This window comes from Rhinoderma darwinii, chromosome 1 (assembly GCF_050947455.1).
Source record: "Rhinoderma darwinii isolate aRhiDar2 chromosome 1, aRhiDar2.hap1, whole genome shotgun sequence".
Classification (NCBI taxonomy): Eukaryota; Metazoa; Chordata; class Amphibia; order Anura; family Rhinodermatidae; genus Rhinoderma; species Rhinoderma darwinii.
This window is the reverse complement of record NC_134687.1, coordinates 645,741,507-645,768,251: the sequence shown is the minus strand read 5'-3', so window position 1 is coordinate 645,768,251 and position 26,745 is coordinate 645,741,507. Positions and strand designations below refer to the sequence as shown.

At 41.3% G+C, this 26,745-nt stretch overlaps 1 protein-coding gene across 1 annotated transcript; it reads right to left on the bottom strand.

Moving 5' to 3' along the window:
- Window positions 1-270: 270 nt before the first annotated feature.
- LOC142677425 (uncharacterized) lies at window positions 271-26,745 on the bottom strand. Its single transcript, XM_075847244.1, has 4 exons — window positions 26,597-26,745; window positions 25,937-26,104; window positions 25,729-25,852; window positions 271-1,667 (listed from the first exon to the last, which is right to left on the bottom strand). The coding sequence occupies exons 1-4, from the start codon at window positions 26,672-26,674 to the stop codon at window positions 271-273; spliced, it is 1,767 nt and encodes a 588-aa protein (XP_075703359.1). The 5' UTR covers window positions 26,675-26,745.

The following is a 26,745-nucleotide window of genomic DNA, read 5'->3' as shown; positions in this document are numbered from 1 at the left end:
ACAATACTTTTCCTTTATGGATCCCGGTCACAGTTGGCCTCAGGTAAATATAATTTGGGTGTTTGGCAGATCCAGGCTAATTCCACCCAAAAAATAAACAAACACTCTTCTTGGCTTTTTAATGTCAGTGAATGATCTGATGTGTGTAAAATCTTTTATTTGCTCTTCTAGCATTCCCACATTCTAAATGAGAATACGGTTTCTACTATGTGAATTCTCTTAGGAGTTCCAAAATGTAAATTTCTTTGTAAAACGTCTTCCACATATAGATCAAAATGTTTTTTCCCCTGTATGGTTTCTCTGATGAGCTCTAAGTTTGCCTTTAGTAGTAAAACATTTCCCACATTCTGAACACGAATATAATTTCTCTCCTGTGTGACTTCTCTTATGTACAATAAGACTTGATTTATGTCTAAAACATTTACCACAATCTGAACATGAAAATGGCTTGTCTCCTGTGTGACTTCTCTCATGTATAACAAGACTTGATTTATCTGTAAAACATTTACCACATTCCGAACATGAATATGGCTTCTCTCCTGTGTGAATTCTCTCATGTATAACAAGACTTGATTTAACTGTAAAACATTTACCACATTCGGAACATGAATACGGCTTCTCTCCTGTGTGAATTCTCTTATGTTTAGCAAGACTTGATTTAACTGTAAAACATTTACCACATTCTGAACATGAAAATGGCTTGTCTCCTGTGTGACTTCTCTCATGTATAACAAGACTTGATTTATCTGTAAAACATTTACCACATTCCGAACATGAATATGGCTTCTCTCCTGTGTGAATTCTCTCATGTTTAACAAGATGTGATTGAACTGTAAAACATTTCCGACATTCTGAACATGAATATGGCTTCTCTCCTGTGTGAATTCTCATTTGGATAACAAGACTTGATTTTTCTGTAAAACATTTTCCACATTCTGAACATGAATATGGCTTCTCTCCTGTGTGAATTCTCTTATGGATAACAAGACTTGATTTTTCTGTAAAACATTTTCCACATTCTGAACATGAATATGGCTTCTCTCCTGTGTGAATTCTCTTATGGATAACAAGACTTGATTTTTCTGTAAAACATTTCTCACATAATGAACAAGAATACGGCTTCTTTCCTGTGTGAATTCTCTCATGTGTAACAAGATGTGATTTTTGCGTAAAACATTTCCCGCATTCTGAACAAGAATACGGCTTCTCTCCTGTGTGAATTCTCTCATGTTGAACAAGATAGGATTTTTCTTTAAAACATTTCCCACATTCCAAACATGAATATGGCTTCTCTCCTGTGTGAATTCTCTCATGTTTAACAAGACTTGACTTTTCTGTAAAACTTTTCTCACATAATGAACATGAATACGGCTTCTCTCCTGTATGAATTGTTTTCTTTGTAAAAAGACCTGAGATTTGTGTGAACCGTTTACCACATTGAAACCTTTTACCCCGTTTCTGAGCTGTACTAGTGGTAGCAATCTGTGATTGGTCAGAAGACTCCTCAGGATTAGTGAAATTATATGATAGGTCTTTACTGTGAAGTCCTGGATGTACATTGAGTGTAATGAGGTTTTCGCCTGAAGAGTACTGGATAATATCTTCATCTTCTACTTTATACATTTGGAATAAGGTGAAGTTTCCCTCAGAGTTCTTACTGGGATTTTCTGTTAGGATTAAAATATTTGTTTTGTGATTTTGTTTCAAAATAGGAAAGTTGCCAAATTTATAACATTCATATTTGGCTGGAAACACACATACAGTGTTTTGAGTCAAAGTCAGAAGAGGATCAAGCAGGAAGAAGTTTAAGCCATGCCTTTTGAATCCACTCCTGGCTTCAGCTCAAAAACTGCGTGTGATTCCAGCCTTATAACGCTTTGTATAACACTTTAAAATAATCCATGACAGTCCACGATTCTGGTCTACATTCAGTTCCCCACTTTTAATTTATTCCAAAAAGCTTGACTTATTAAAATAATTTTTTATGAAAAGCAGAACCATGTCTGGCAATGAAGCCTGTTCTCTGACAACACATTTGGCCCTTTAAATACTAATAAGACATATAACATCTTAACTTAATAATAGTGCACAGTCTAATATTGGCCACAGTCTACATTTAACAAGATAATTTGTCATGAGACAAAGCACACATCTCAGGCCGAATTCACAGACATGACAATGAGGTATGTATATCCTAATGGCTGAACAGTCACTGGCTCTCAATTTTATAGAACATCTTTGGGATGCAGTGGATGACAGAGTGAAGTTAATAATCAAAATTTGTAATGAAGGTTTCCAGAACTTTGTTATATCATTCCACTAAAAATTCGGGCTGTTCTAAGGGGAAAGAGGATCCTATCAAGTACTGATAATGTGAACCTAATGAAATGAAGTGGCCACATTCAAGCTTTAGTCATATGACAATTTAATAGCAAATTGTTGTTCTATTTCTCTGCCAACCTATTTTTATTTGGTCTTGTTTTCCTCAGAACATATAGGGCTTCGATATTGTGTAATAAAATAAGTGATATATTTAACTGATGGAGTGGGAGAGTCGGAGAGGAGAAAATTCAGCTGGATGTTTTAAAACTTTCTTGCAGAGAGGTGTGGACCACCAGGAAATTTATAATCTATGGGCAGACAGCAACTGGTTAAAATAGGAGCTTCCTAATAATCATGGATGTTTTTTTTAATCCAATATAAAAAAAAAATCTTTAAACCCACTTTGAAAACTTCTTAAAGACCCTTAAAAGGAAGGTGTCATGATTTTTTTTTTAATTATTATTATTATCAGATTACTTTTAATATGATATTAACATAAATTTTATTTGTGTTCTCATGTTCTACTTTTTACTGTGTTTTTACTTCTCTATGTGGCTGCCATTTTTTTTCCATCTCTGTATGTGTCGATTAACGACACATACAGGAGATGCTATACGTCACATACAACCCCATAGAGAATGCAAATGGGAGCCGTTCCATTCTCAGAAGCGTGCGCCATCTGTGTGGGAACGGCGCATGCGCCGCTCCCACACAGATCAAAATGAAGCTCGTACGTAGAGAGAAATCCGCCGCCATTTTCATGTGGACCGGAAGCCGCTGCCGTACAGTAAGATGACGACTTCCGGCCGCGGCTTCCGGCCATATGTTCAACGAAGCGAAGGCGCAAGAAAGAGGAGCGTAGACCAGCGGAGGCGGCGACAGCAGCAGGTAATTTATGCTCGTGTATGATGTGTGTATTATGTGCGTGTATCATGTGTGTATTATGTGCGTTTATGTTCATGTAATACTGTCTGTTGAGCCCTGTATCTAATCCTCCTAGCACTGTGAAGTCGCTCAGAAAATGGCGGCACACAGTGTAGGAGGTTTGAAGACATTCAAACCCCTCCTTCTCCTGGCACTAGCCAGAAGAAAGGAGGGGGGATTGTGTGAGGACACCAGAGGAGAGTGTATCCACCCCAAATTTGCAGCATAAACAATGAGGTTGCTTTACCACAGTGACCATGCTGCAATTTTTGGAACTGCTCCCTCTAGTGGCCAGCACATGGAAATGTTATAAATTAGAATCTAATTTAGATTTCCTGACTTATAAAATAAAACAGAGTAATCACTTAAATACTAATTGTTTAACTGAAAAAAAAAAATAATAATTTCTAGCAACATATTCCCTTTAAAGCATACCTAATTTTTAGACTGCTTATCTGAATAATCTGTTAAATGTGTGTGTATAGGAGAAATAACACAATTCTAGCCATTACATGACTTGTATTTGCCATTCTTTTAGCAGTTTTCCCTCTGCAGGCTCTGTCTTTAATTCTCAGTTTTTCCTGAGGTAGTGGGTGGAGCCTAACTGCTATCATGTCTTCTTTACACTGCACATACAAAAGAAGAGAACCACCCTGGTCCACTATCTCCCTGTAGCACACCCTTAGTAGCTGCAGCAGCATGGAGCACATCATACAGAAGTAAGGAGCAGTGTAGCAGAAAATCCAGCACTGGGGTGACATAACTCTTACCAGCAGCCTATGTATCCTCTCTGCTTCTGCTCCCCTCTTGAAAAGACTTCTATTGGCAACAGCATCTGTGTCTTTCTGCTCCTGCTCCCTCCTCCTCCCCTACCGTTTCCATAAAATTCTATAAGCAGCATCCCTGTGTCTCTCACCCAGTGGCACTAACTTAACATATAAATTCAGCGGTTTTATCCATGAAAATTTTAACAGTAAGTATATTACAAATTTGATATATATCAGGAAGACTATCAGATTACCATAAATTAGTGTCCATTTAAAGAAGACATTCTAAAAGGGCTATTTAGTGTACCGTAAATTATAGCAGAGATCTGATTACTTGATATTTATGCCCAAGTTTGTACTACGGAAATATCCTGAAGATAACATGTTCCCTTGTGACTTGTGTACAGAGTTGTCATGGGAACCTTGTGTGTTTTCTAATAGCTCCTTAATTCTTGTCCCAGACTCATTAAATATAGAATTATAATGAGGATCTTTCTTCTAAGCTGTTATTATTAGAAGATTTGTAATGGAAGAACCAAATAAATGACAAAGTACAAAGGCAATCACGAAAATGTATGAGTTTTTTCATTTCGATTGACCACTAAAATGATGTTCAACCGGTTGAGGACTGCCCACGGTCTATATATGGTGCAGGTTTAAGCTACCTGCCTGAGCGATTGAGCAGCTAAATGTCACTTGCCCGGCTGTCAGAGATTGCCGGGGACCATGGAAAGAAGACAAAAGTGTTTTTTACCACTTGTCTTCTCTGTACTCATGTACACAACGCTCTATAAACGCTGCTGCCTCTGTTGATCCCGGTGGTCATGTGACTGTTCACATGATTGCTGAGATGCTGGTAGAAAGGCCCTGTTCCCACTGAGTTTTTGACAAGTTTTTTGGGGCAGAAACCGCGCCAAAAAACTCCTCAAAAACCGCCCGAAAATGCCTCGCATTGATTTCAATGGGAGGCAGACGAGTTTTTTTACCACGAGTAAAAAAAACTTGTCGCGGTAAAAAGAAGCAACATGACCCATCTTGAGGCGGTTTCCGCCTCCAAAACCCCATTTCAATGAGTCAGAAAGAGGGAAAAAAAACCTAGACGAGTGTTTTGACGAGTTTTTGTCAAACCACTGTACAAAAACCTACTGGAGCAGTTTTTGCAGGAGGAATTTTCCTCCTGCAAAAAGCTCAGTGTGAACACAGCCAAGAGGCTGCTGCTGCTTCTAACTAGACCCAGCACAGCCCTATCAGTGACAAACAGGGCTGATCTCCCCTGCTGTAAAGCGCCAATTACAGAGGAAAAGTATAGTGTAAAATAAATAAAATAAAAAGTTTCCCAAATATCTTTTCTGATGGAAAGGTCATAAAAATAAAAAACAAACAAAAATAAAGGAAGTAAAAATTACACATAAACCCCTACCTTAACGCATTGTCAAGTACATGTACGTAAAAAGCTTTAAAGGGAAGTATGGCGTGTGCTCAGGGGCTGAGAACTCTCCATACTCAGCGGTATCGACCGTGTAATACAGCCGACACCTTACTGCAACGAGCGGAATAAAAGATCACTTTGATTCCAGTTGTTTAAAACCTTAGATGCCGCGGTCAAAAGCCATTACATAGTTAGTACGGTTGAAAAAATGATGTCACATATCACTTTGCTCAATCAAGCAAGCAATTTTTTTTCCAATAATATATTCGGCAGAAACTGCTCAGAAGGGAAGGAGCACAGATCTTGATGGATTGGTTTCTGGGCACCAAGTTGCATTTGCAAAACACCTGTGGGACCAAAACAGTGGAAACACCCCAAAAGTGATGCTGGCGTCTTCTGGGAGGGAGATACGGGCCAGCGCTCACCAGACCATGGCTGCGGCCGTCGAGGAGTGAGTAATCCCAACAGTCCGCGGCCATGAACGTTACAGTGAGAAGTACACCAGGGTATAAGTTAGCTGTGCGGAGTACATCAGAGTATACGTAAGCTGTGCAGAGTACACCAGGGTATACGTAAGCTGTGCAGAGTACATCAGGGTATACGTAAGCTGTGCAGAGTACATCAGGGTATACGTAAGCTGTGCAGAGTACATCAGGGTATACGTAAGCTGTGCAGAGTACATCAGGGTATACGTAAGCTGTGCAGAGTACATCAGGGTATACGTAAGCTGTGCAGAGTACATCAGGGTATACGTAAGCTGTGCAGAGTACATCAGGGTATACGTAAGCTGTGCAGAGTACATCAGGGTATACGTAAGCTGTGCAGAGTACATCAGGGTATACGTAAGCTGTGCAGAGTACATCAGGGTATACGTAAGCTGTGCAGAGTACATCAGGGTATACGTAAGCTGTGCAGAGTACATCAGGGTATAATACAGTGGTATAATAATGGGGTAAATAGTACAATTATTCATAGATGTGTGTTACACTGAAGCAATCCTTTATGAACAGGACAGTGTCGCACTGATAAATGGTGTCCTTTCTTATCCCCTTTCGGTCCACACTCTGCACCTTTGCAGTTTGGGGAATTTTGCTGGGAAAGTGTTGTCTTGGTATAATACGGATGCCCTCGCTTCCAGCAGACATGTTTAGACCCTCCTCTTCCGGATTCCCAAATATTAGAGCCCTAATAATCACCTCCTGAAACGGAAGGAAAATTCCACTGGATCTGTTCATCTGCATATTTTTTCATCATCAACTAATGGGAGCCGTAACTTTTTTATTATTTCATACACGTAGTGGTTTGAGGGCTTTTTATTAATACCATTTTGGGGTATATGCAGTGGCGGATTATCATATGGGCAGTGAGGGCGGCCGTCCGGGCCCCGATGCTGGCCACCCAAACCGCAGTCTTATAAAACTATGCAGCGCACTCGCGCTGCTAACTGCCGCTGTGGAGATGGGGAGCAGGGAATTTAGGGCGGACTTGGCCGAGATAGTGCTAGCTAGCAGACGTTAAGCACGTCTAATAAGGTTTAGGACATGCCTCTCAGACACAGCATGCGCCGCAAAGCGGAACAGGAGGGCGATCCCGTCACAAAACTGGAAGAGAAGAGCAGGGGGGTCACCGGCTGTGAGGTTAGTGGTACTGGTTGCCGGTTTACCCTCCAGCCCCAACTAACATTAAAGTCATTGGTCGACACTATGTGGGGGATTATGCAGTAAGGGGAGGTCTAACCATCTAACTGACTGCAGCTGGCTGTATGAGGGGATAATAATTCCCCCCATAGAGCCCTCTGCAGTCAGATGCTCAACCCCCACCCCCTTGCAGTATAATAACTACTGAGGACTCCATGGGGGGGATTATTCCTAGAGCCCCTTGTCTGCAGTCAGATGGTTGCAGTAAAATTCCCCCCCCCCCCCATAGAGCCCTCAGTAGTTATTATATTGCAAAGGGAGGTCAGATTCTCTGGATAACTGCGGAGAGCTGTATGGGTGGGGGGAAGGATGTACACCTTTGAAAACTTTTTTTTTTTTTTATAAAAATGTGTGTTTGGTGCAACTTTTCTAATTACATTTTATTAAAAATAATTTTTACTTTTTGAGATACAGCTGCTTTGTATCCATCAGGTCAGCTGGACTGACGGGATCAGTGACACGTGTCCTGCGCTAATTTGTAATCTTAGATGTGATTGACACGCAGGATCCACCTGTAATCTAAGACACGCAGGCCTGTGTCCCTGATCCCGTCAGTCCTGCTGACCAGACGGCTACAGGATACAAAATCAGCTGTATCTAAAAAAGTAAAAATATTTTTTTATAAAATCAAACACACACACACACACACACACACACACACACACACACACACACACACACACACACACACACACACACTAGAATATAACGTTTTTAAGTGTGTATATAGCCTTTACGTTATGGGCCTATTTTTTTCTAATTATTTGAATATGTTCCCTAATGTAATTATTCATGTTTTTATTTTTGTGGGGGCAGCCATCTTTATTAGCATCTGTTTATGTGTCTCTGCACGACACATACACAGGTGATATACGCAGTCGCGGATCATCATTAGGGCTGTTCACCCAAACTGCACATAACCGCACGGGCCCAATCATGTCTGGTGGCGTCGCTAGCACCGTGGTGGGCCCCCGGTGCTAGCAAAAGCCACATTCACTTGTATCTGCATCCTCAGGACATAGATACAAATGAATACTATAGGCTGAAGGCCACGTTAGGGCTGCAGCCTATAAGGCGCTGGGAAGAATCCCTGCGCAGGCCGTCTTGAAGACGTCACTGCATAACACTGGTGTGCACATGCGTCCTGCCCGGAGGATGTGTTTCCCTCCGTCCGTCGCGGGAACGGGCCAAAGTAAGTACAATATTTTATTTTTTGGGGGGGGGGGGGATGCTGTGTAGCACTACATACAGGGGAGGAGCGATGTGTGGCAGTATATACAAGGGGGAGCGCTGTGTGACACTATATATACACACACAAGAGGGAGTGCTGTGTGGCACTATATACAAAAGGGAGTGCTGTGTGGAACTATATACAAGAGGGAGCGCACAAGGGGGGGTAAGTGGCACTATATACCAGGAGGGGGGGTGTGGTGCCATCTACAGAGGCTGTGTGTATGTGGTGCTTTACTTCACAGTGTTTCATACTATTTTATTCAGGGGCACAGTGTGCGGTCCCATCATTTTATCTTCGTTTATAGGTGTGGAAATGTTGGAAAAGTGAGGAGTCGAAGACATCTGAGTGGCAAACTCCATAAATGGGTTGTGGCCGGGAGAAGTCATCATGAAGTCTGGATCGGATGGAGAAGAAAAGAGGAAAAAAAAATACTAGAATCTGAGTAGTCGTCACCTGTGAGTCACTAGATTTATGGAGAATCGGTCACCTCTCCTAACATGTTTATGTGAAATACAAGGATTTCCTATAAAAGACTTTGTGTGGTCCAGGACTCATAGATAAATGCATGTTACCATTCCGCTTGTCAGGTGGATGTGTCCCTGCACAGTGTGATACGGTCAGTAATAGTTGGAGACAGTCAGTATGTAGGGACATAGCCCTGTGACAAGGGCATCGTGCAACACCCATTTGTTAATGCTCGCACAAAAAGGTGGTATTAAAAATAGATACGGTGCGGTAGTGTGGCGGTGGAAAAGGGGGGCCCAAGTTTGGGTAACAGCCTAGGGCCTATGGTCTACTTAATCCGCCCCGGAGTACATGCAACTTTTTAAACACTTTTTACTCCATTTTTTTTTAAGCGAACCTATCAAAAAACAGCATTTTTTTTAAAAAATATGGCATTCACTGTTCTGTATAAATTACATGTTAACTTTATCCTGCGGGTTATTTCTATTTTATTTTGTTGATTGAGCAGAGTAAAGGCTTATTTTTGTGGGGCGAGCTGTAGTTTTTATTGGCACATACAAATTTTTTAGCACGAAGGTGACCAAAAAAATTGCAATTCTGGCGGGTTAATTGTTTTTTTTTTTTAGTGTTCACCATGCGATTTATATAATGTTATATTGTAATACGTCAGACTTTTACAGATGCGGCGATACCAATTTAGTTTTTTTACAATACTTTAGAGGAAAGGTGGGAAAAGGGTTTTTGTTTATTTTTTGTACACCACTAAAGAATTGAACTATTTTTTAACACTATTCATTAGTCCCTGCAGCGGATTTGAACCAGCGATCGTAAGACATACTAGTGTATTGAATTAATGTCATTCTTAACCGCTTCCCGACCTCCCACAGAAAATTCACGTTGGCACTTGCTGGGCTCTGTGCAGCGCCAACGTGAATCACGGTGGGTGTTAAAAGCACGATCCGGGTGTCTCTGAGTAGCGCTGACACCCAGATTGCGCTGTTATCCCTTGCCTCTGGTCCCGGAGACATGATCGGGACCTAATTGGTTCAGGTCCCGGTCATGTGATTGTGGGACAGGGAAAGTTTGTTGTAGCAACGAAGTGGAAAGTTTGTTGTTATAACAAATTTTCCCGGGGACCGATTGCGGGTGCTGCCGTCGGTTATAAGACAAAACCGGAGGCCATGCAACAGCCCCCGGATCTGCCATGCACGGCAGTCTATGAGAACCAGAAGGAGGCCGGTCCTCATAAGCTTCCTGTCAGTGTGACTCTCAGGGCGGATTCAGACGAACGTGTCTTGCGTCCGCGCGGTTTTCGCGCGGTCCTAGAGAAGTCTATGGGGCAGTGCAGACAGTATGTGAGTTTTGCGCAGCGTTAGTGCTCTGCGTAGAACTCGCGACATGTTCTATGTGTCTGCGTTTTTCGCGCATCAGGCACCCATTGAAGTCAATGGGTGCGTGAAAATCACGCATGCCCCACGGAAGCACTTCCGTGGGACAAGCGTTATTCGCGCAATAACAGTAAAAGAATGAATGTAAACAGAAAAGCACCACGTGCTTTTCTGTTTACAAACATCCAAACTGAGTGTCATAAAGATGGCGGCTGCGCGAAAAGAACGCAGCTGCGCATCCATATGAACAGGGCACACGGAGCTGTCAAGTGCCTTTTGTGCACGGAAAACGCTGCGGTTTTTGCGTGCGCAAAAATGGCACGTTCATCTGAATCAGCCCTCAGCATCACACTGACAGTTTATAATAGGTTACACTACCTAGGTAGTGTAATGTGTTATAGCAGCGATCAGTGCTGCAGGTCTTCAAGTAAAACAAGTAAAGAGTAAAAAAATAAAAAATAAATAAAAGTAATAAAAATGTTTTATAAAAGTGTAAAAACAAGATAAGTTACAAAAACAAAAAATACTTTTTTTCCTATAAGAGACTTTTATTATAGGGAAAAATTGAAAATGTTAAAAAAAAGTACACATATTTGGTATCACCGTGTTCATAAATGACCCAAACTATAAAACTATAATATTTTTCCCGCACGGTGAACAAACACAAAAAAAAATAATTTAAAAAATCACTATTTTTTTGGCATCAACCCTCCCAACATATAGAATAAAAAGTGATCAAAAAGTCGCAAGTACCCTAAAATAATACCAATAAAAACTGCAACCCATCCCACAAAAAAACAAGCCCTTACACAGCATTTTTGACTAAAAAATAAAAAAAGTTATCGCTCTCAGAATATGGTGACACAAAAAATAAATAATTTTATCGAAAAGTGATTTTATTGCGCAAACGCCACAAAACATAAAAAAACTATATACATATGGTATCAGCGTAATCGTATCAACACGCAGAATAAATTAAAATGTCATTTATAGCGCACGGTGAACACTGTGTTAAAAAGAAAAAAAAAAAAAAAAGACATAAAACATTGTCAGAATTTATGTTTTTTTTGTCACTTTGCTTGCCAAAATAATCTAATAAAAAAAGTGATTAACCCCTTAAGGACGCAGCCTAGTTTTTTAAGGCTCAGAGCCCATTTTTCAAATCTGACATATTTCACTTTATGTGGTAATAACGTCAGAATGCTTAAACCTATGCAAGCGATTCTGAGATTATTTTCTCGTGACACATTGGACTTCATGTTCGTGGTAAAATTTGGTCGATATATTCAGTGTTTATTGGTGAAAAATTGCAAAATTTTGAGAAATTTTTGAAAAAATAGAATTTTCAAAATTTAAATGCATCTGCTTGTAAAACAGATGGTTATACCACCCAAAATATTTACTAGTTCACATTTCCCATATGTCTACTTTAGATTGGCATCGTTTAATGAACATTCTTTTATTTTTCTTGGACGTTACAAGGCTTAGAACATAAACATCAATTTCTCATATTTTTCCGAAAATTTCAAAAGCCTTTTTTTTAAGGTACCTCTTGAGTTCTGAAGAGGCTTTGAGGAGCCTATGTATTAGAAACCCTGATAAAACACCCCATTTTAAAAACTAGACCCCTCAAAGTATTCAAAACAGCATTTAGAAAGTTTTTTAACCCTTCAGGCATTTCACAGGAATTAAAGCAAAGTGGAGGTGAAATTTGCAAATTTCATTTTTCTTGCTAAATTACAAGTTTATTCAATTTTTTTCCTGTAACACAGAAGGTTTTACCAGAGAAACACTACTAAATATGTATTGTCCAGATTCTGCAGTTTTTAGAAATGTCCCACATGTGGCTCTACTGCGCTCGTGGAATAAAACACAAGCCTTAGAAGCAAAGAAGCACCTAGGGCATTTTGAGGCCTCTTTTTTATTAGAATATATTTTAGGCAGCATGCCAGGTTTGAAGAGGTGTTGAGGTGCCAAAACAGTAGGAATCCCCCAATAGTGACCCCATTTTGGAAACTACACCCCTCAAGGAATTCATTTACCATTTTGACCGCACAGTTTTTTCACAGTACGTATTTGAATTGGGCTGTGAAATGAAAAAAATGAAATTTTTTCCAATAAGATATCATTTGTGATCAAAATGTCTTATTTTCACAGGGAACAAAATACCCCATTTTGTTGCCCAATTTGTCCTTAGTGCGGCAATACCCCATTTGTGGTGATAAACTGCCGTTTGGGCCCATGGGAGGGCTCAGAAGGAAAGGAGCGCTATTTGTTCTTTGGAGTCCAGATTTTGCTGGATTGGTTTTCGTGTGCCATGTTGCATTTGCAGAGCCCCAGAGGTATCACAGCAATGGAAACCAACCACAAATGACCCCATTTTGTAAACTACACCCCTCAAGGAATTCATTTATGGGTGTTGTGACCATTTTGACACCATAGTTTTTTCACAGAACTTATTTGAATTGGGCTGGGAATTAAAACAAAATTATTTTTTTCAAATAATATATGTCGTTTTGGCTGAAAATTTCTTATTTTCACAAGAAACAAAATACCCCATTCTGTTGCGCAATTTGTTCTGAGTGCCGCAATACCCCATTTGTGGTGATAAACTGCCGTTTGGGCCCATGGGAGGGCTCAGAAGGAAAGGACCACCATTTGGCATACTGGGGATTTTCTAGTGCGAAGTCATGTATGCAGAAGCCCCTGAGGTACCAGTACAGTTGAAACCCGCAAGAAGTGACCCCGTTTTAAAAACTACACCCATAAGGCATTCATCTAGAATAGTGTAGTGAGCATTTTGACCGGAGACCTACACCCCATAAACTGTAATGTGGGTTCTCCCGGGTATGGCAATACCCTACATGTGGCTGTTATCTGCTGCCTGGGCACACAGCAGGGCCCAGAGGGGAAAGACGAGGGGGGATAAGCTGTGCGGAGGGCATCAGGGGAAGTGAAACTGGGGTAAATTATAAACCAAGGGATGTATGATAAATTTTAAAACACTTTCATACAGAGCTCTGGTTATTCGGGACACGTGTCACATTGATATATTGTGTCCTCCCTTATCCCCCTCTTATAGCAGACTTTGTACCTCTTTTGACTTTTTCCCTTCTTGCCAATTTGGGGAACTTCTCCTGGAAAGTGTTGTCCTGGTACGATGCGTGTGGCCTCGCTTCCAGAAGTACTGGGTGCCCCCCTTCTTGGTCCCTAAAGGTTAGGTTCTTGATAATCACCTCTTGAAATTCCAGGAAAGTTCCCGTCTGGCCTGCACATCGATGTAGCACGTACGCATTGTACAATGCCATCTGTATGATGTGCACGGCCAGCTTCTTATACCACACCGCATGGTGCTGTAGGGCTTCAGGACTTGATCTTACAAGTCTATCCCTCCCATGTACCTATTGTAGTACAGGATGCAGTCTGGTTTGGGGGTGGCCTTTCCTTCATATATCCTAAATCTGTAGGTATACCCTGATGCACTCTCGCAGCTTATATATCTTCACGCCATACCTTACCCTCTTACCCGGCAGGTACTCGGGAATTGAACCCTCCCTTTAAAATGTACCAGGGACTCATAAATAGAAATACACTTCTCGGGGGTGTATGCTTGGGAAAACCGGGCACTGAAACGGTCTAATAGGGGTCTCCGTTTATACAAACGATCAAAACTGTGGCCATCTCGGGGTGGGCACGGCTTATTATCAGTATAATGTAAGAAGCGAAGTATTGCCTCATTTATTTAATTTTTTTAGGTTACAGTTCAGTTCTGAAGTTGCTTTGAGGGGCCCATATATTAGAAACCCCCATCAAACACCCCATTTTAGAAACTAGACCCCTCAAAGTATTCACAACAGCATTTAGAAAGTTTATGAACACTTTAGGTGTTTCACAGAAATTTAGAGCAAAGTAGAGGTGAAATTTACATTTTTTTTTTGCCAGGAAATCCTCTTTATACCATTTTTTTTATAACACAAAAAGTTTTATCAGAGAAACGCAACTTAATACGTATTGCCCAGATTCTGCAGTTTTGAGAAATATCCCACATGTGGCCCTAGTTCGGTAATGGACTGAAGCAGCGGCCTCCGAAGCAAAGGAGCAACTAGTGGATTTTGAGGCCTCTTTTTTATTAGGCACCATGTCCGGTTTGAAGAGGTCTTGTGGTGCCAAAACATTGGAAACACCCCAAAAGTAACCCCAGTTTGGAAACTAGACCCCTTGAGGAATACATTGTAGTTTTCATGTCATGCATGCGGCTTTTTGATCAGTTTTTATTAGATTTTTAGGTGGCGTGGTGACTAAATAACAGCAATTCTACTATTGTTTTTTTATTCTAGTTTTTTTACAGCGTTCACCGTGCGCTATAAATGACATATTCACTTTATTCTGCGGGGCGATACGATTATGGCAATACCCTATGTTTATAGGTTCTTTTTATGTCTTATGGCGTTTGCACAATAAAATACGTTTTGTAAAAATATCATTCACTTTTTGTGTTACCTTATTCTAAGCGGCTTTTTTATTTTTCAATAAATAAAGCCGTGCGAGGACTTATTTTTTGCGTAACGAACTGTAGTTTCGTTCAGTACCATTTTTAGGTACATGCGACTTTTTGATCTCTTTTTATTCCATTTTTTGGGAGGTGAAGTGACCAAACAATTGTGATTGTGGTACGGTTTATTATTATTTTCTTTTACGGCGTTCACCGTGCGGGATAAATAACAAAATAATTTTGTCGTTCAGGCCGTTACGGACTCGGCAATACCAATTATGTATAGTTTGTTTGTTTATATATTTTTATTAATAATAAATGACTGATGAGGTAAAAAGGGAGATTTTTACTTTTAAAACTTTTATTTTCTTATTTTTACACATCTTTTTTTAACTTTTTTTTTAACTTCATTACTTTGTCCCACTAGGGGACTTGAGGGCAGGAGGCCCTGATCGCAATTCTAATACACTGCACTACATGCGTAGTGCAGTGTATTAGAACTGTCAGCTACTCACTGACAGCAAGCATAGTGGGTCCTGACTTTGTCAGGACCCACTAGGCTTCCGTCTATGGCATAGCCGGACGCCATTGTTAGGTGTCCGGTTGCCATAGTCACCATCGCCGGCCGCTATCGTGTAGCAGGCCGGCGATGGCAGCTTAACCCCTAAAAAGCCGCGATCTCTATAGAACACGGCTTTTAAGGGGTTAATCAGCGGGGACACAGCGATCGGTCCCCGCTGTAGGAGCGGTGACAGCTGCTGTACGAGACAGCATCTGTCACAGCTCCTGTATGTGTCGGGAGGACGGCCGAAATGGCCGTTACTCCCGAGACGTACTATTAGGTCATGGAGCGCGAACGATACAGTTACCATGACCTAATAGTACATCCAGGAGCGGGAAGGGGTTAAAAAATAAAAATCAAATGTACCCTAAAATGGTACCAATGAAAACTAGAGATTGTTCCGCAACAAATAAGCCCTCGCACGGCTCCGGTGGAGAAACAATAAAAAAAAAAGTTCTGCCTCTCAGAATATAGCGACAGAAATTGTGCAGTGTTCAAAAGCGGATAAGATCGGGCACCATTTATCAGTGCCACATCGGCCACAAATCTGCGGATTATTATTTATTTACCGAATTATTATACCCTCTTATTATGTCCTGATGTACTCAGCAAAGTTTACACCAACCCCCACATTATAAACTGAAATACCAGCAAAATCCCAAACAGAACAGTTACCAAGCAAAATCTGCGCTCCAAAAGCCAAATGGCGCTCCCTCCCTTCTGAGACCCACAGCATGACCAAACACCAGCTTACGTCCATATATATGTCATTTTATACCCGGGAGAACCCGCTCAACATTGTATGAGGTATTTGTCTTCAGTGGCACAAATTGGGCACAACATATTGTGCATTAAAACGGCATATCAGTGGAAAATTTAAATTTTCACTTTGCACCATCCGCTGCGCATCAACACCTGCGCGCACCACGACTTAATACAATGTCGTGGAGCGGGGGGTTATATATGGAGCGGGCTCATGCGCTGCGATCGCTCATATTCTGAAGGTGTCAGCTGTGTATTACAGCTGACACCCAGGACTAACGGACAGGAACAGCGATCACGCTTGTACAGGAGCCTGTAAAAATGATATTATACTGCAATACATTAGTATCGCAGTGTATTGTACCAGCGACCTAATGATCGCTCGTTCCAGTCCCCTAAAGGGACTTTTGGGAGGTTTCCACTGTTTTGGTACCTCAGGGGCTTTGCAAATGCGACTTGACACCCGAAAACCATTCCAGCTAAATTTGAGCTCCAAAAGCCAAATATTGTTCCTTCCCTTCTGAGTCCTGCCGTGGGTCCAAACAGCAGTTTATTACCACATATGGCATATTGCTGTAATCAGGACAAATTGCTTTACAAATTTTGGGGTGATTTTTCTCCTTTATTCTTTGTAAAAATTAAACATTACTATGTTTTTCAGAAAAAAGTAGATTTTCATTTACACAGCCTAATTCCACTAAATTCAGCAAAAAAAACTGTGGGGTCAAAATGCTAACTATACCCTAGAAAAATTCCTTGAGGGGTGTAGTCTTCAAAATGGGGTCACTTTTGGGGAGTTTCCGCTGTTTTGCTCCTTCCAGGGCGTTGCAAACGCGACATGGCACTGAAAAACAATCCAGCAAAATCTGCGCTTCAAATTCCAAATGGCGCTCCTTCCCTTTTGAGCTCTGCCGTGGGTCCAAACAGCAGTTTATTACCACATATGGGTTATTGCTGTAATCGGGAGAAGTAGCTTTACATGTTTTGAGGTGCTTTTTATTCTTTATTCCTTGCAAATATTTTTTAAAATATTTTTTCAGAAAAAAAGTAGGATTTTCACTTTCACAGTCAAACTCCAATAAATATAGCAAAATACCTGTGGGGTCAAGATGCTAACTGTACCCCTAGATACATTTCTTGAGGTGTGTAGTTTCCAAAACCGTGTCACTTTTGAGGGATTTCCACTGTTTTGGCACTACAAGACCTCTTCAAACCGGACATGGTGCCTAAAATATATTCTTAAAAAAGGAGGCCCCATAATCCACTAGGTGATCCTTTGCTTCTGAGGCCGGTGTTTCAGTCCATTATCACACTAGAGCCACATGTGGGATATTTCTAAAAACTGCAGAATCTGGGTAATAAATATTGAGTTGCATTTCTCTGGTAAAACCTTCTGTGGTACAGAAAAAAATGTATTACAAATGAATTTCAGCAAAAAAAATAAAATTGTCAACTTCCCCTCTACATTGCTTTAATTCCTGTGAAGCGCCTAAAGGGTTAAGAAACTTTCTGAATGCCGTTTTGAATACTTTGAGGGGTGCAGTTTTTAATATGGGGTGATCTATGGGGTCTATCTAGTACATAAGGCCCCTAAAGCCGCTTCAGAACTGAACTGGTCCCTGTAAAAATAGCCTTTTGACATTTTCTTGAAAATATAAGAAATTTCTTATAAAGTTCTTAAGCCTTGTAACGTCCTAGAAAAATAAAATAATGTTCAAAAAAACGATGCAAATATAAAGTAGACATGTGGGAAATGTGAAATAGTAACTATTTTGTGTGGTATTACTATCTGTTTTACAAGCAGATACATTTAAAATGAGAAATCATAATTTTTGCAAATTTTTTCTACATTTTGGCGTTTTTCACAAATAAGCAATGAATTTATTGACCAAAATTTTCCACTAACATAAATTACAATATGTTACGAGAAAATCTCAGAATCGCTTGGATAGGCAAAAGCATTCCAGAGTTATTACCACATAAATTGACATGTCAGATTTGAAAAAATGGGGCTGGTCCTGAAGGCCAAAATGAGCTCGGTCCTGAAAGGGTTAAATGCTCCTGGTATCCCTCCCAAAATCTGATGATACTAAGCCTAGTGCATGGCCGGAATCACAGAACACCTTGTAGAGAACTTCTATGTGCAGTCACAGCTCCCTCAGGTCCTGCACTATGTATAACACATTGTCTGACGTGTTACTGTAATGTAGAACTAAGGAGGAACCCCACCTTAACAAACCTCCCAATTCACTTTCTAAATTCATTATTACTGACCTGTGGTAACACCTCCTGGAATTTCCTCCTCCACTTCCCTCTTACACGTTTGATCGCCCCTCACCCGCTCTTCTTCTTCGGCTTCATCCTCCGCTTTAATATTAGTCAGATCTTCCCCCTGATTTCACATATGTAACAATTCAGAGCAATACAGCAGAGAGTGCGAAGAATCTAACAGATCAATATAAGAAACCACCAAAATCTATGACCACATCTATGACCGCAGGACCAAAAAGCTCCACACCCCCCTATATAGATCTGGTATAGGGCTCAGCTTCATCTACCTGATGATTCTCGGGGACATTGTGATTTTCCTCTGGACAGTCCTGGGAATACAGAGGACTTGGACATCTCTCTGGTGGACTTCCCCTACTGGATCCATCTGTAGAAAACACACAGTGGCGGAATTTACAAGTAATGATGAGATGATGGGAGTTGTATCTAGGTGACCCTCAAAACAGGTTCGTCTTTACAAATAATGAACGTCTCCCGCTCCTTACACTGCTGATCAGCCATTAAATCCGGCCCCTCTTCGGCTTCATCTTTAACCTCAACCTTAGTATCTATCAGATTTTCACCCTAAACAGACAAAAAAAAAAAAAAGTTAAATGAACTTGAGTTCAATGACTTTATAGCAGAGTTGTAGCTAGGATCTCCAGCACCCGGGGCAAAGATTCTGTCTCCCCCCCCCCCCCCCACGACATGTTCACTTTTTCTACCAATCAGTGAGGTGTAATTTTTTTTATGTAACTCAAGTATAAAACATTTGTACATTTTACAAGCAATATAGTATTATAAGGGAGTTACCATAACAATAAATTAACCCTTTCCTGACATTTGTCGTATGCTTACGTCATATTCGGGCAGGGGAAATATGGAACAGGCTCACGCAGTGAGCCCGATCCATATGATGCGTGTGTCGGCTGTATGTTACAGCCGATACTTCACAGTAACGAGCGGGATTCTTTAACCCATTAAATGGCGCAGTCAATAGCGACCGCGGCATTTAAATAGTTAGAAAGAGCTCATGGTGCCCCCCCACAATGCAATCGCAGGGTGACGATGGTTGCTATGGCAGCCTGGGGGCCTAATGAAGGCCTCCTGGTCTGCCATCTTTGTGCTATTAAGGGGTTAATAGAAGCCTGTCAGAAAGACGATATACTGCAATATATTAGTATTGCAGTAAATAGTGCAAGCAATCCAACGATCGCTGGTTGAAGTCCCCTAGGGGGACTAATAAAAAGTTGTTTTTTTTATGTAAAAAAAAAATAAATATATATATTAAAAGTTCAAAAAACCCTCCTTTTAACATTTTTCCCCCTAGAGCATTGTAAACAATAAACATAATTGGTATTGACGCATCTATAAAAGTCTGAACTTTTAAAATATGTCACTATTTAACCCGCACGGTACACGCAGTAAAAAAAAAAATAAAATTAAAAAAAAAGGTAAAAACGCCAGAAGCTCAATTTTTTGGTCACTTCATCTCCCACAAAAAAATGGATTAAAAACTAAACCTCGCATGAACCCCAAAATTGTATCATTAAAAACTACAGCTTATCCCGCTAAAAATAAGCCCTCATAACACTTAAATCGACATAAAAAATAAAAAAAACTTATGGCTCTCAGAATTTGGCAACAAAATAAATTTTTATTTTTTACACTTCGTATTTTCCTTGTAAAAGTAGTAAAACATAGAAAAAAACTATATATATTTAGTATCGCCGTAATAGCATTGACCCGCAGAATAAAGTTATCATGTAGTTTTAATTGTTTTATTGAATTCTGTAAAAACGAAGCGCAAAAAACAAATGGAGGAATCGTTTTTTTTTTTCCATTTTCTACCTCACAAATATTTTCTTCCTGTTTCCCAGTACATTATATGGAACAATAAATGTCGCTACGAAACACTAGAACTCGTTCCGCAAAAATCAAGCCCTCATAGGACTATATCGACGGAAAAATTAAAACGTTATGGCTTTTGGAAGGTGGGGAGGAAAAAACGAAAATGTAAATCTGAAAGTGGTTTACGACGGGAAGCGGTTAAAGAGGTCAGTACCGGACTAAAAAATATTGTATAACGGAGGCTAATGGGACTACATAGTGACATAATGAACAGCCTCCTCTCGTAGATACTGCCACACCCCCGCTTGTAGATAGTGTCACACACACCCCCTTGTAGATCGTGTCAAACACCCACCTTGTAGATACTGCCACACAGCTCCACCTTTACATAATGCCACACTCCACTATGGGAGAAATTGCCAAGACCCCCCCCCCTCCCCCCGTAGATAGTGCCACACACCCCTTGTAGATACTGCCACACTCCCCCCACCCCCGCTTGTGGATACTGCCACACCCCACCCTGTAGATACTGCCAAACAGCCCCCCCTTGTAGATAGCGCCATTGGGGCTCCTTCTAGAAGTCATATACCAGCTCTATATATGGACAGGGGTGTCAGGGCTCACTGTAAGAGTGTTATACCTGGCCAGAGCATCGGCAATTCTTTGGCCAGGGATTCCGCTCCAGGAAGAGTAAATTGCAGAGCTGGGATAGTTTCCTGCTCTGCCAAATTATTCAACTGTATCTGCATCCTAAGGACGCAGATACAATTGAACATAGTAGTTGCCGGGACACGTCTCTGTAAATTTGGGACTGTCCAGGCAAATTCGGGATTGTTGGCAACTATGACCGTGCCGCCCAGCCCGGCGCCCCCTACCTTCTTACTATTCTATCTGTGCCCGGGGCACATGCCCAGCCTGACCCCCCCCCCCCCCCACAGCTTTATAGTCATATTTTGAGGAGAATTTAGCGCCATCTACCTGATGATTCTCTGGAACATTGTGATTTTCCTTTTGACAGTCCTGGGAATACAGAGGACTGGGACATCTCTCTGGTGGATTTCTCCTACTGGATCCATCTATAGGAAACACAAAGTGACTGAATACATGACTACTGTATATCTGTCTATATATCACATACTTCTCTATGAACCTTACATTCTATACTTATTTAATCAAAGTCTAAAGGGCACGTCCTGAGATTTGCGGATACAGTTGAAAGTTGTTAAGCGCAGGGGACATTTATTAAGAGCTCCCTGCCAACCAAAAAAAAAGTGCCCAGGCGTGCCATGGAACAATGATACCTCTGCTTATTGGGGAATTCTATATTTCAAAGAGGGAACCCACAGTGAAGACCCTCATCTTTTCTTAGTCACACAAAGTACCTGTAGTAAGAAAAACAACTACACCAAGTTTCCTTTTACCTGGTGCGGTTATGAGGAATGGGGAAATAAAAAATATATGATTACATTTAGTTAATTGGCTTTCAGTGACACCATGAGAGAGGCTGCCTCCCTCCTGGACAGGAAACAGAAGCTCTATAAAGAGAGGGAACACCCCCTTCTCCTCTGTAGCAAGATTCATGAACCCATTAGGACAAATACGTAAAAAATAAAATTTAAAAAGGAAGACGAGCCACACTGTCCTCCTCAATATATACAATAATCAGCCATAACATTAAAACCACTGACAGGTGAAGTGAAGAACATTGATGATCTCGTGACAACGGCGCCTGACAGGGGAGGAGAGATTTCTTAGCAAATTAACAGTTTTTAAAGTTGATGTGTTGGAAACATGGGCAAGCATAAGAATTTGAGCGACTTTGACAAGGGTCACATTGTGATGGCTAGACGACTGGGTCAAAGCATCTCCAAAATGGAAGGACTTGTGGGGTGTTCCAAGTAGGAGGTAGTTAGTACGTATCAAAAGTGGTCAGAGGAAGGACTTGTGGGGTGTTCCTAGTAGGAGGTAGTTAGTACGTATCAAAAGTGGTCCAAGGAAGGACAACCGGTGACAGAGTCATTAATGTGCGTGGGGGGCACAGGCCAGCCCGTCTGGTCCGATGCCACAGGAGAACTACTGCAGAACAAACTGTTCAAAAATATAGTGCTGGCTATGATAGAAAGGTGTCCGAACACGCAGTGCATTTCAGATCACTGCATTTAGGGCTGCATCACTGCGGACTAGTCATAGTACCCATGCTGACACCAGTCCTCTGGCAAAAGCTTCTACAATGGGCATCAGAACTGGACCAAAAAGCAATGGAAGAAAGTTGCATGATCTGATTAATCAAGTTAACTTTTACATCAAATGAACGGCCATGTGCGTCACATTCCTGGGGTAGAGATGGCACCATGATGCATTATGGGAAGTACTACTGTAGAACAAATTGCTGAGAAACTTAATGCTGGCGGCAGAGTCGCTGGAGGCTGAGACAGTGAGATGCTTTGGGCAATGTTCTGCTGGAACAACTTGGGTCCTGGCATTCACGTAGCTGTTATTTTGAAACATACCACCTACCTAAACACGGTCATATATCAATTAAACACCTTCATGGCAGCAGTATTGTCAAATGGCAATGAGCTCTTTCCGCAGCATAATGTGCCCTGCCAGACTGCAAACAGTATTCAGGAACGTGACAAAGAATATGACAAAGAGTTCAAGTACTTCAAAAAGAGTTCAAGTACTTCAAAGTGTTCAGTGCTCAAAGCGTTGATTTCAACTCCAAATTCCACAGATCTTAATCCGATCGATCATCTGTAGGATGCGCTGGAAAAACAAGTCCGATCCAGAGACCCCACCTGACAACTTACAGGATTTAAAAGGATCTGCTGTGAACGTCTTAGGGCCAGATACAGGAACCTTCAGAGGTCTTGTGGAGTTCCATGCCTCGATGAATCAGAGCTGTTTTGGTGGCTTGAAAGGGACATACACAATATTAGGAAGGTGGTTTTAATGTTATGGCTGATGGATGTAGATCTTAGACTCTGTGCAAACCAAGTTTTGAGCCTTCCATAGGAGTTACACATCAGGAGGACTCCCAAAGTATACCTTCCACGGAACGTTGCAACATATCCCACTGTATAGACATACAATGAGCCACGTGGCCTATACAGCCCATTTCCCCTCGCAGGCAGCGCTTCACTGAACAATACACGGTATAGGGGAACAAGGGTGATTTTTACTACTCCCATGCAGAAGATGCAGTCAGTGTAACAGAGGTAAACAGTGATCACCCCACCTTGCCGTCACCTCTTCCATACTCCTCCTTGTTCCCCCATATACTATGTATAATTCATAGAAACAATGCCTGTCATTCTGTATGTACTGTAGTTTGTTCCCCTCTTTCAGCTACCTTGTTCGGTGAGTATGTATTGTGCCCAGCTAGGAGGTGCAGGCTGGAAGTGGGGAGTGTTCTTGTCTGAGGCATGAGCATAGCTAGGTGGACATGACTAAGCATGAGCCGGGGGCACGATATATACTGCTGGGCTGGTGTGGCGAGGAGAAGGGGGTCACATCCACCGTGCACACTGCAGGCTCTATTGTCTCTGTTCTAGAGAAGGTTATTCATAGAGCAAGATCAGGTCAAGCCTATCCCTCTTCCGATCCTCCGAAGCGGAAACACAGTATTGCAAAGATTAATTTCCCCCAGGGAAGTTCCGGTGATAACTGTTCAGTTACATCACTGGAGATTCTCACCTTATCCCTTTAACGGAGTCCTGTGGTGGATGCCATATAGTGCCATCTGCCACCTATAGGCCCCCATTATAAAAAACATATGTTTAGGGTATATGTTTTTTACTGGACTCCACGAGATGGAATACTGTAGTTTGCTATGCTATTCTATACGAAGGCCAAAAAGATGGTTCAGTGAGATACCTCAGGTAACGGTTCAAGGTGTGGCCATAGGATTTCGGATATACAAAAATATTAAAATAATCTTATGGGCCAGTAACAGATGTGTATCAACTACGAAAAATATGGTGGCAATGTATACTGCAGATTATACAATAATGTTAGTAAATGAGAAGAATTTCTCTTTGTTGTTTACTAAACCTTTTGTTATTAAGAGTGATAGAATCATGAGTGGAGGGAAAAGTAGGAGACTTTAATATGGAATGACCACTTGGTCCATGTTGGCTGAATTTTGAATAATTAAAATTAACTGAATTATTGGATTTTTGGATTAGAATATTTTGCTTTCTAAAACACATTTAATTTAGGACGGAGCTTTTGTTGGATAACATCTGTGTTTGGCTCTAACACACTGTGAATAATGGGGCCACAACTTATTGTTATCTTTAGTTTCAGGCCTTGAAAATAAAACAATTTATGCAAGATCATATGATTTACTGGCTTTTAATCATGAGCTGATGTCATTTAATGTTGTACTACTTAAAGGCAATGTACACCTTTGAACCGAATTCTTTTTATTGTTCATTTGGTTCCTAAATGTAAAATTAAGCAACTTTCTAAATAGTTTTCATTAAAAAGGTCCTACCACTTGGCTGCTGTAGAGTCTGTGTAACTCCTGTAGACAGCTGGTCTCCTGCAAATTCTAACTCAAATCCGCACTCCACCGCTCTGCCTCCTCTTTTCTTTTTTTAGTGTTAGCGATAGCCGCATGGGGGGGAGGGGGGTGTTGGTACATAGCAGGTCCGAGTATAAAGAAAGCATCTTGATAGTGAGGAGATCACATAGGCTATCTTCACTATGATACTAGCAGCTTGTGTGATCTTGTCTGTACAACCCTCCGCTGCTATCTCTCTAACACTGAGAGAAGGGAAGGGGAAGAGAAGTTGAATCAGCCACCAGGAGCAGTGCACTGACGGATTGGAGTTAGAATTTGCAGGAGACCAACTGTCTACAGGGGTTAAGCAAAGTCTACAGCAGCCAAATGGTTGGAAATTGTAATGAAGACTATTTAGAAAGTTGCTTAATTTTGCATTGTGGAAGAAAACAAACGATAGAAAAAATTTCAGTTCAATTAGGTGTACATAGCCTTTAAAAGGAACCGGTTAGTAGGTTTAAAGCCACTAAACCACCAGTATGCCGTCATGAAGCAGGAGTTTAGCGTTCTAGACTAGCCTACCTCAAAAAAGGACATTTAGGGATTGGTTGGTAAAGTAAATTACAACTTACCGGAAGAAGTCCAGCAGCATCAGGTGCATGCACATATGAAGCCGAGGACACTACACCCCACTTTACTGTGAATGCGCAGTGAACGGTCCTCTGCTTCATATGTGCATGATGTCGCTCCCGAGCTCCTTTCGGTAAGTTGTAATTTACTTTACTAACTATTCCCTAAACGTCTGTTAATGAGGTAGGCAGGTATTGAACACTAGACCCCGGCCTTATATCGGTACGCTGGTGGTTTAGTGGCTCCAAACCTACTACAAATTTCTACTACAAACCTGCTGCGTGTGAAGATTCCCAAGTGCAGCGCTGCAGCAAAGCAAGGAACGTGTGATCGGAAATCAGGAATCACATATCTGTATATACTGCACATGACGGAATGAACACTTAAAAAAACAAATAAACTATAAATTATAATATATATATCTTCTTACCTTCTGATGTGTGCAGCCGGTAGTTCTCCATCATGACCTCCTCGTACAGATCCTTGTGTCCTTCTAGATACTCCCACTCCTCCATGGAGAAATAGACAGTGACATCCTGACACCTTATAGGAACCTGACACACACAATGATACAGTCATCACCCAGACACCTCCAGTGCGGTTACTGTAGAATTTCCCAGCATTCCCAGCAGTGTCACCTCTCCAGTCAGCAGCTCCGTCATCTTGTAGATCAGGTCTAAGATCTTCTTCTCATGTATCCGGGAGTGAGGGGGAGGCTCTGTGATGGGACTACTGCTCCATCCTCCTGACTCATGGATGATGGGAGTCGTACAGTCACCTGATGTCTTCTTCACTATTGTGTACTCCTGTGTATGGAGAGAGAAACTTCGAGAACTGAACACAGTATTCTCCCCTCAGTAGAAAGAGGGAGATTGTGACCCCGCTGTATAGAGCTGTAGTGACCCCACATCTGTAATACTGGAGACCTCACCTACAATGAGACATTGAGAAAATAGAACGAGGCCAAAACGAAAAAGGAATTAATATTTTGGGGGACTAGATGGACCATGTGCTCTCCTCCTGCCGACATCTTCTATGTTTCTATATAGATGTCATCCTGATCCTCCTGGTTCCTGGTCATTCTCATTGCTCTACAACATTACTATTGCTGCATTGGTGACATGACACATAACTGAACATATTGGTGGCTGATCTTCAGCTTTTCTGCTGTTGGCTTCTTGACGTCGCTTGGAAGGTCTGGACGCTGTTATACAGGACACTGGAGTCTTCCTACCACTTTCTATTATGTATTGTCCCTTCCCTATGTGTGACTTGTTCTATAATGTAGAAAAGTTTACCTCTCCGCTCAACAGGTAGATGATCTCCAAGGTGAAGTCTAATATTCTTCTGCTCATCTCATTCCTGTCCTTGTCCATCCTTGGTGGGTCATTCAGGAGAAGGAACGTTGTGGAGGAGAAGATGAGAAAACTGGAGGAACTGGAGGATC

Coding starts and splice junctions, on each gene's coding strand:
- LOC142677425 (XM_075847244.1), bottom strand. CDS start 26,674: ATGGACAAGGACAGGAATGAGATGAGCAGAAGAATATTAGACTTCACC. Junction 26,105..26,596: donor TCTACCTGTTGAGCGGAGAG/GTAAACTTTTCT, acceptor CTCCATACACAG/GAGTACACAATAGTGAAGAA. Junction 1,668..25,728: donor CCGGCTGCACACATCAGAAG/GTAAGAAGATAT, acceptor TAATCCTAACAG/AAAATCCCAGTAAGAACTCT.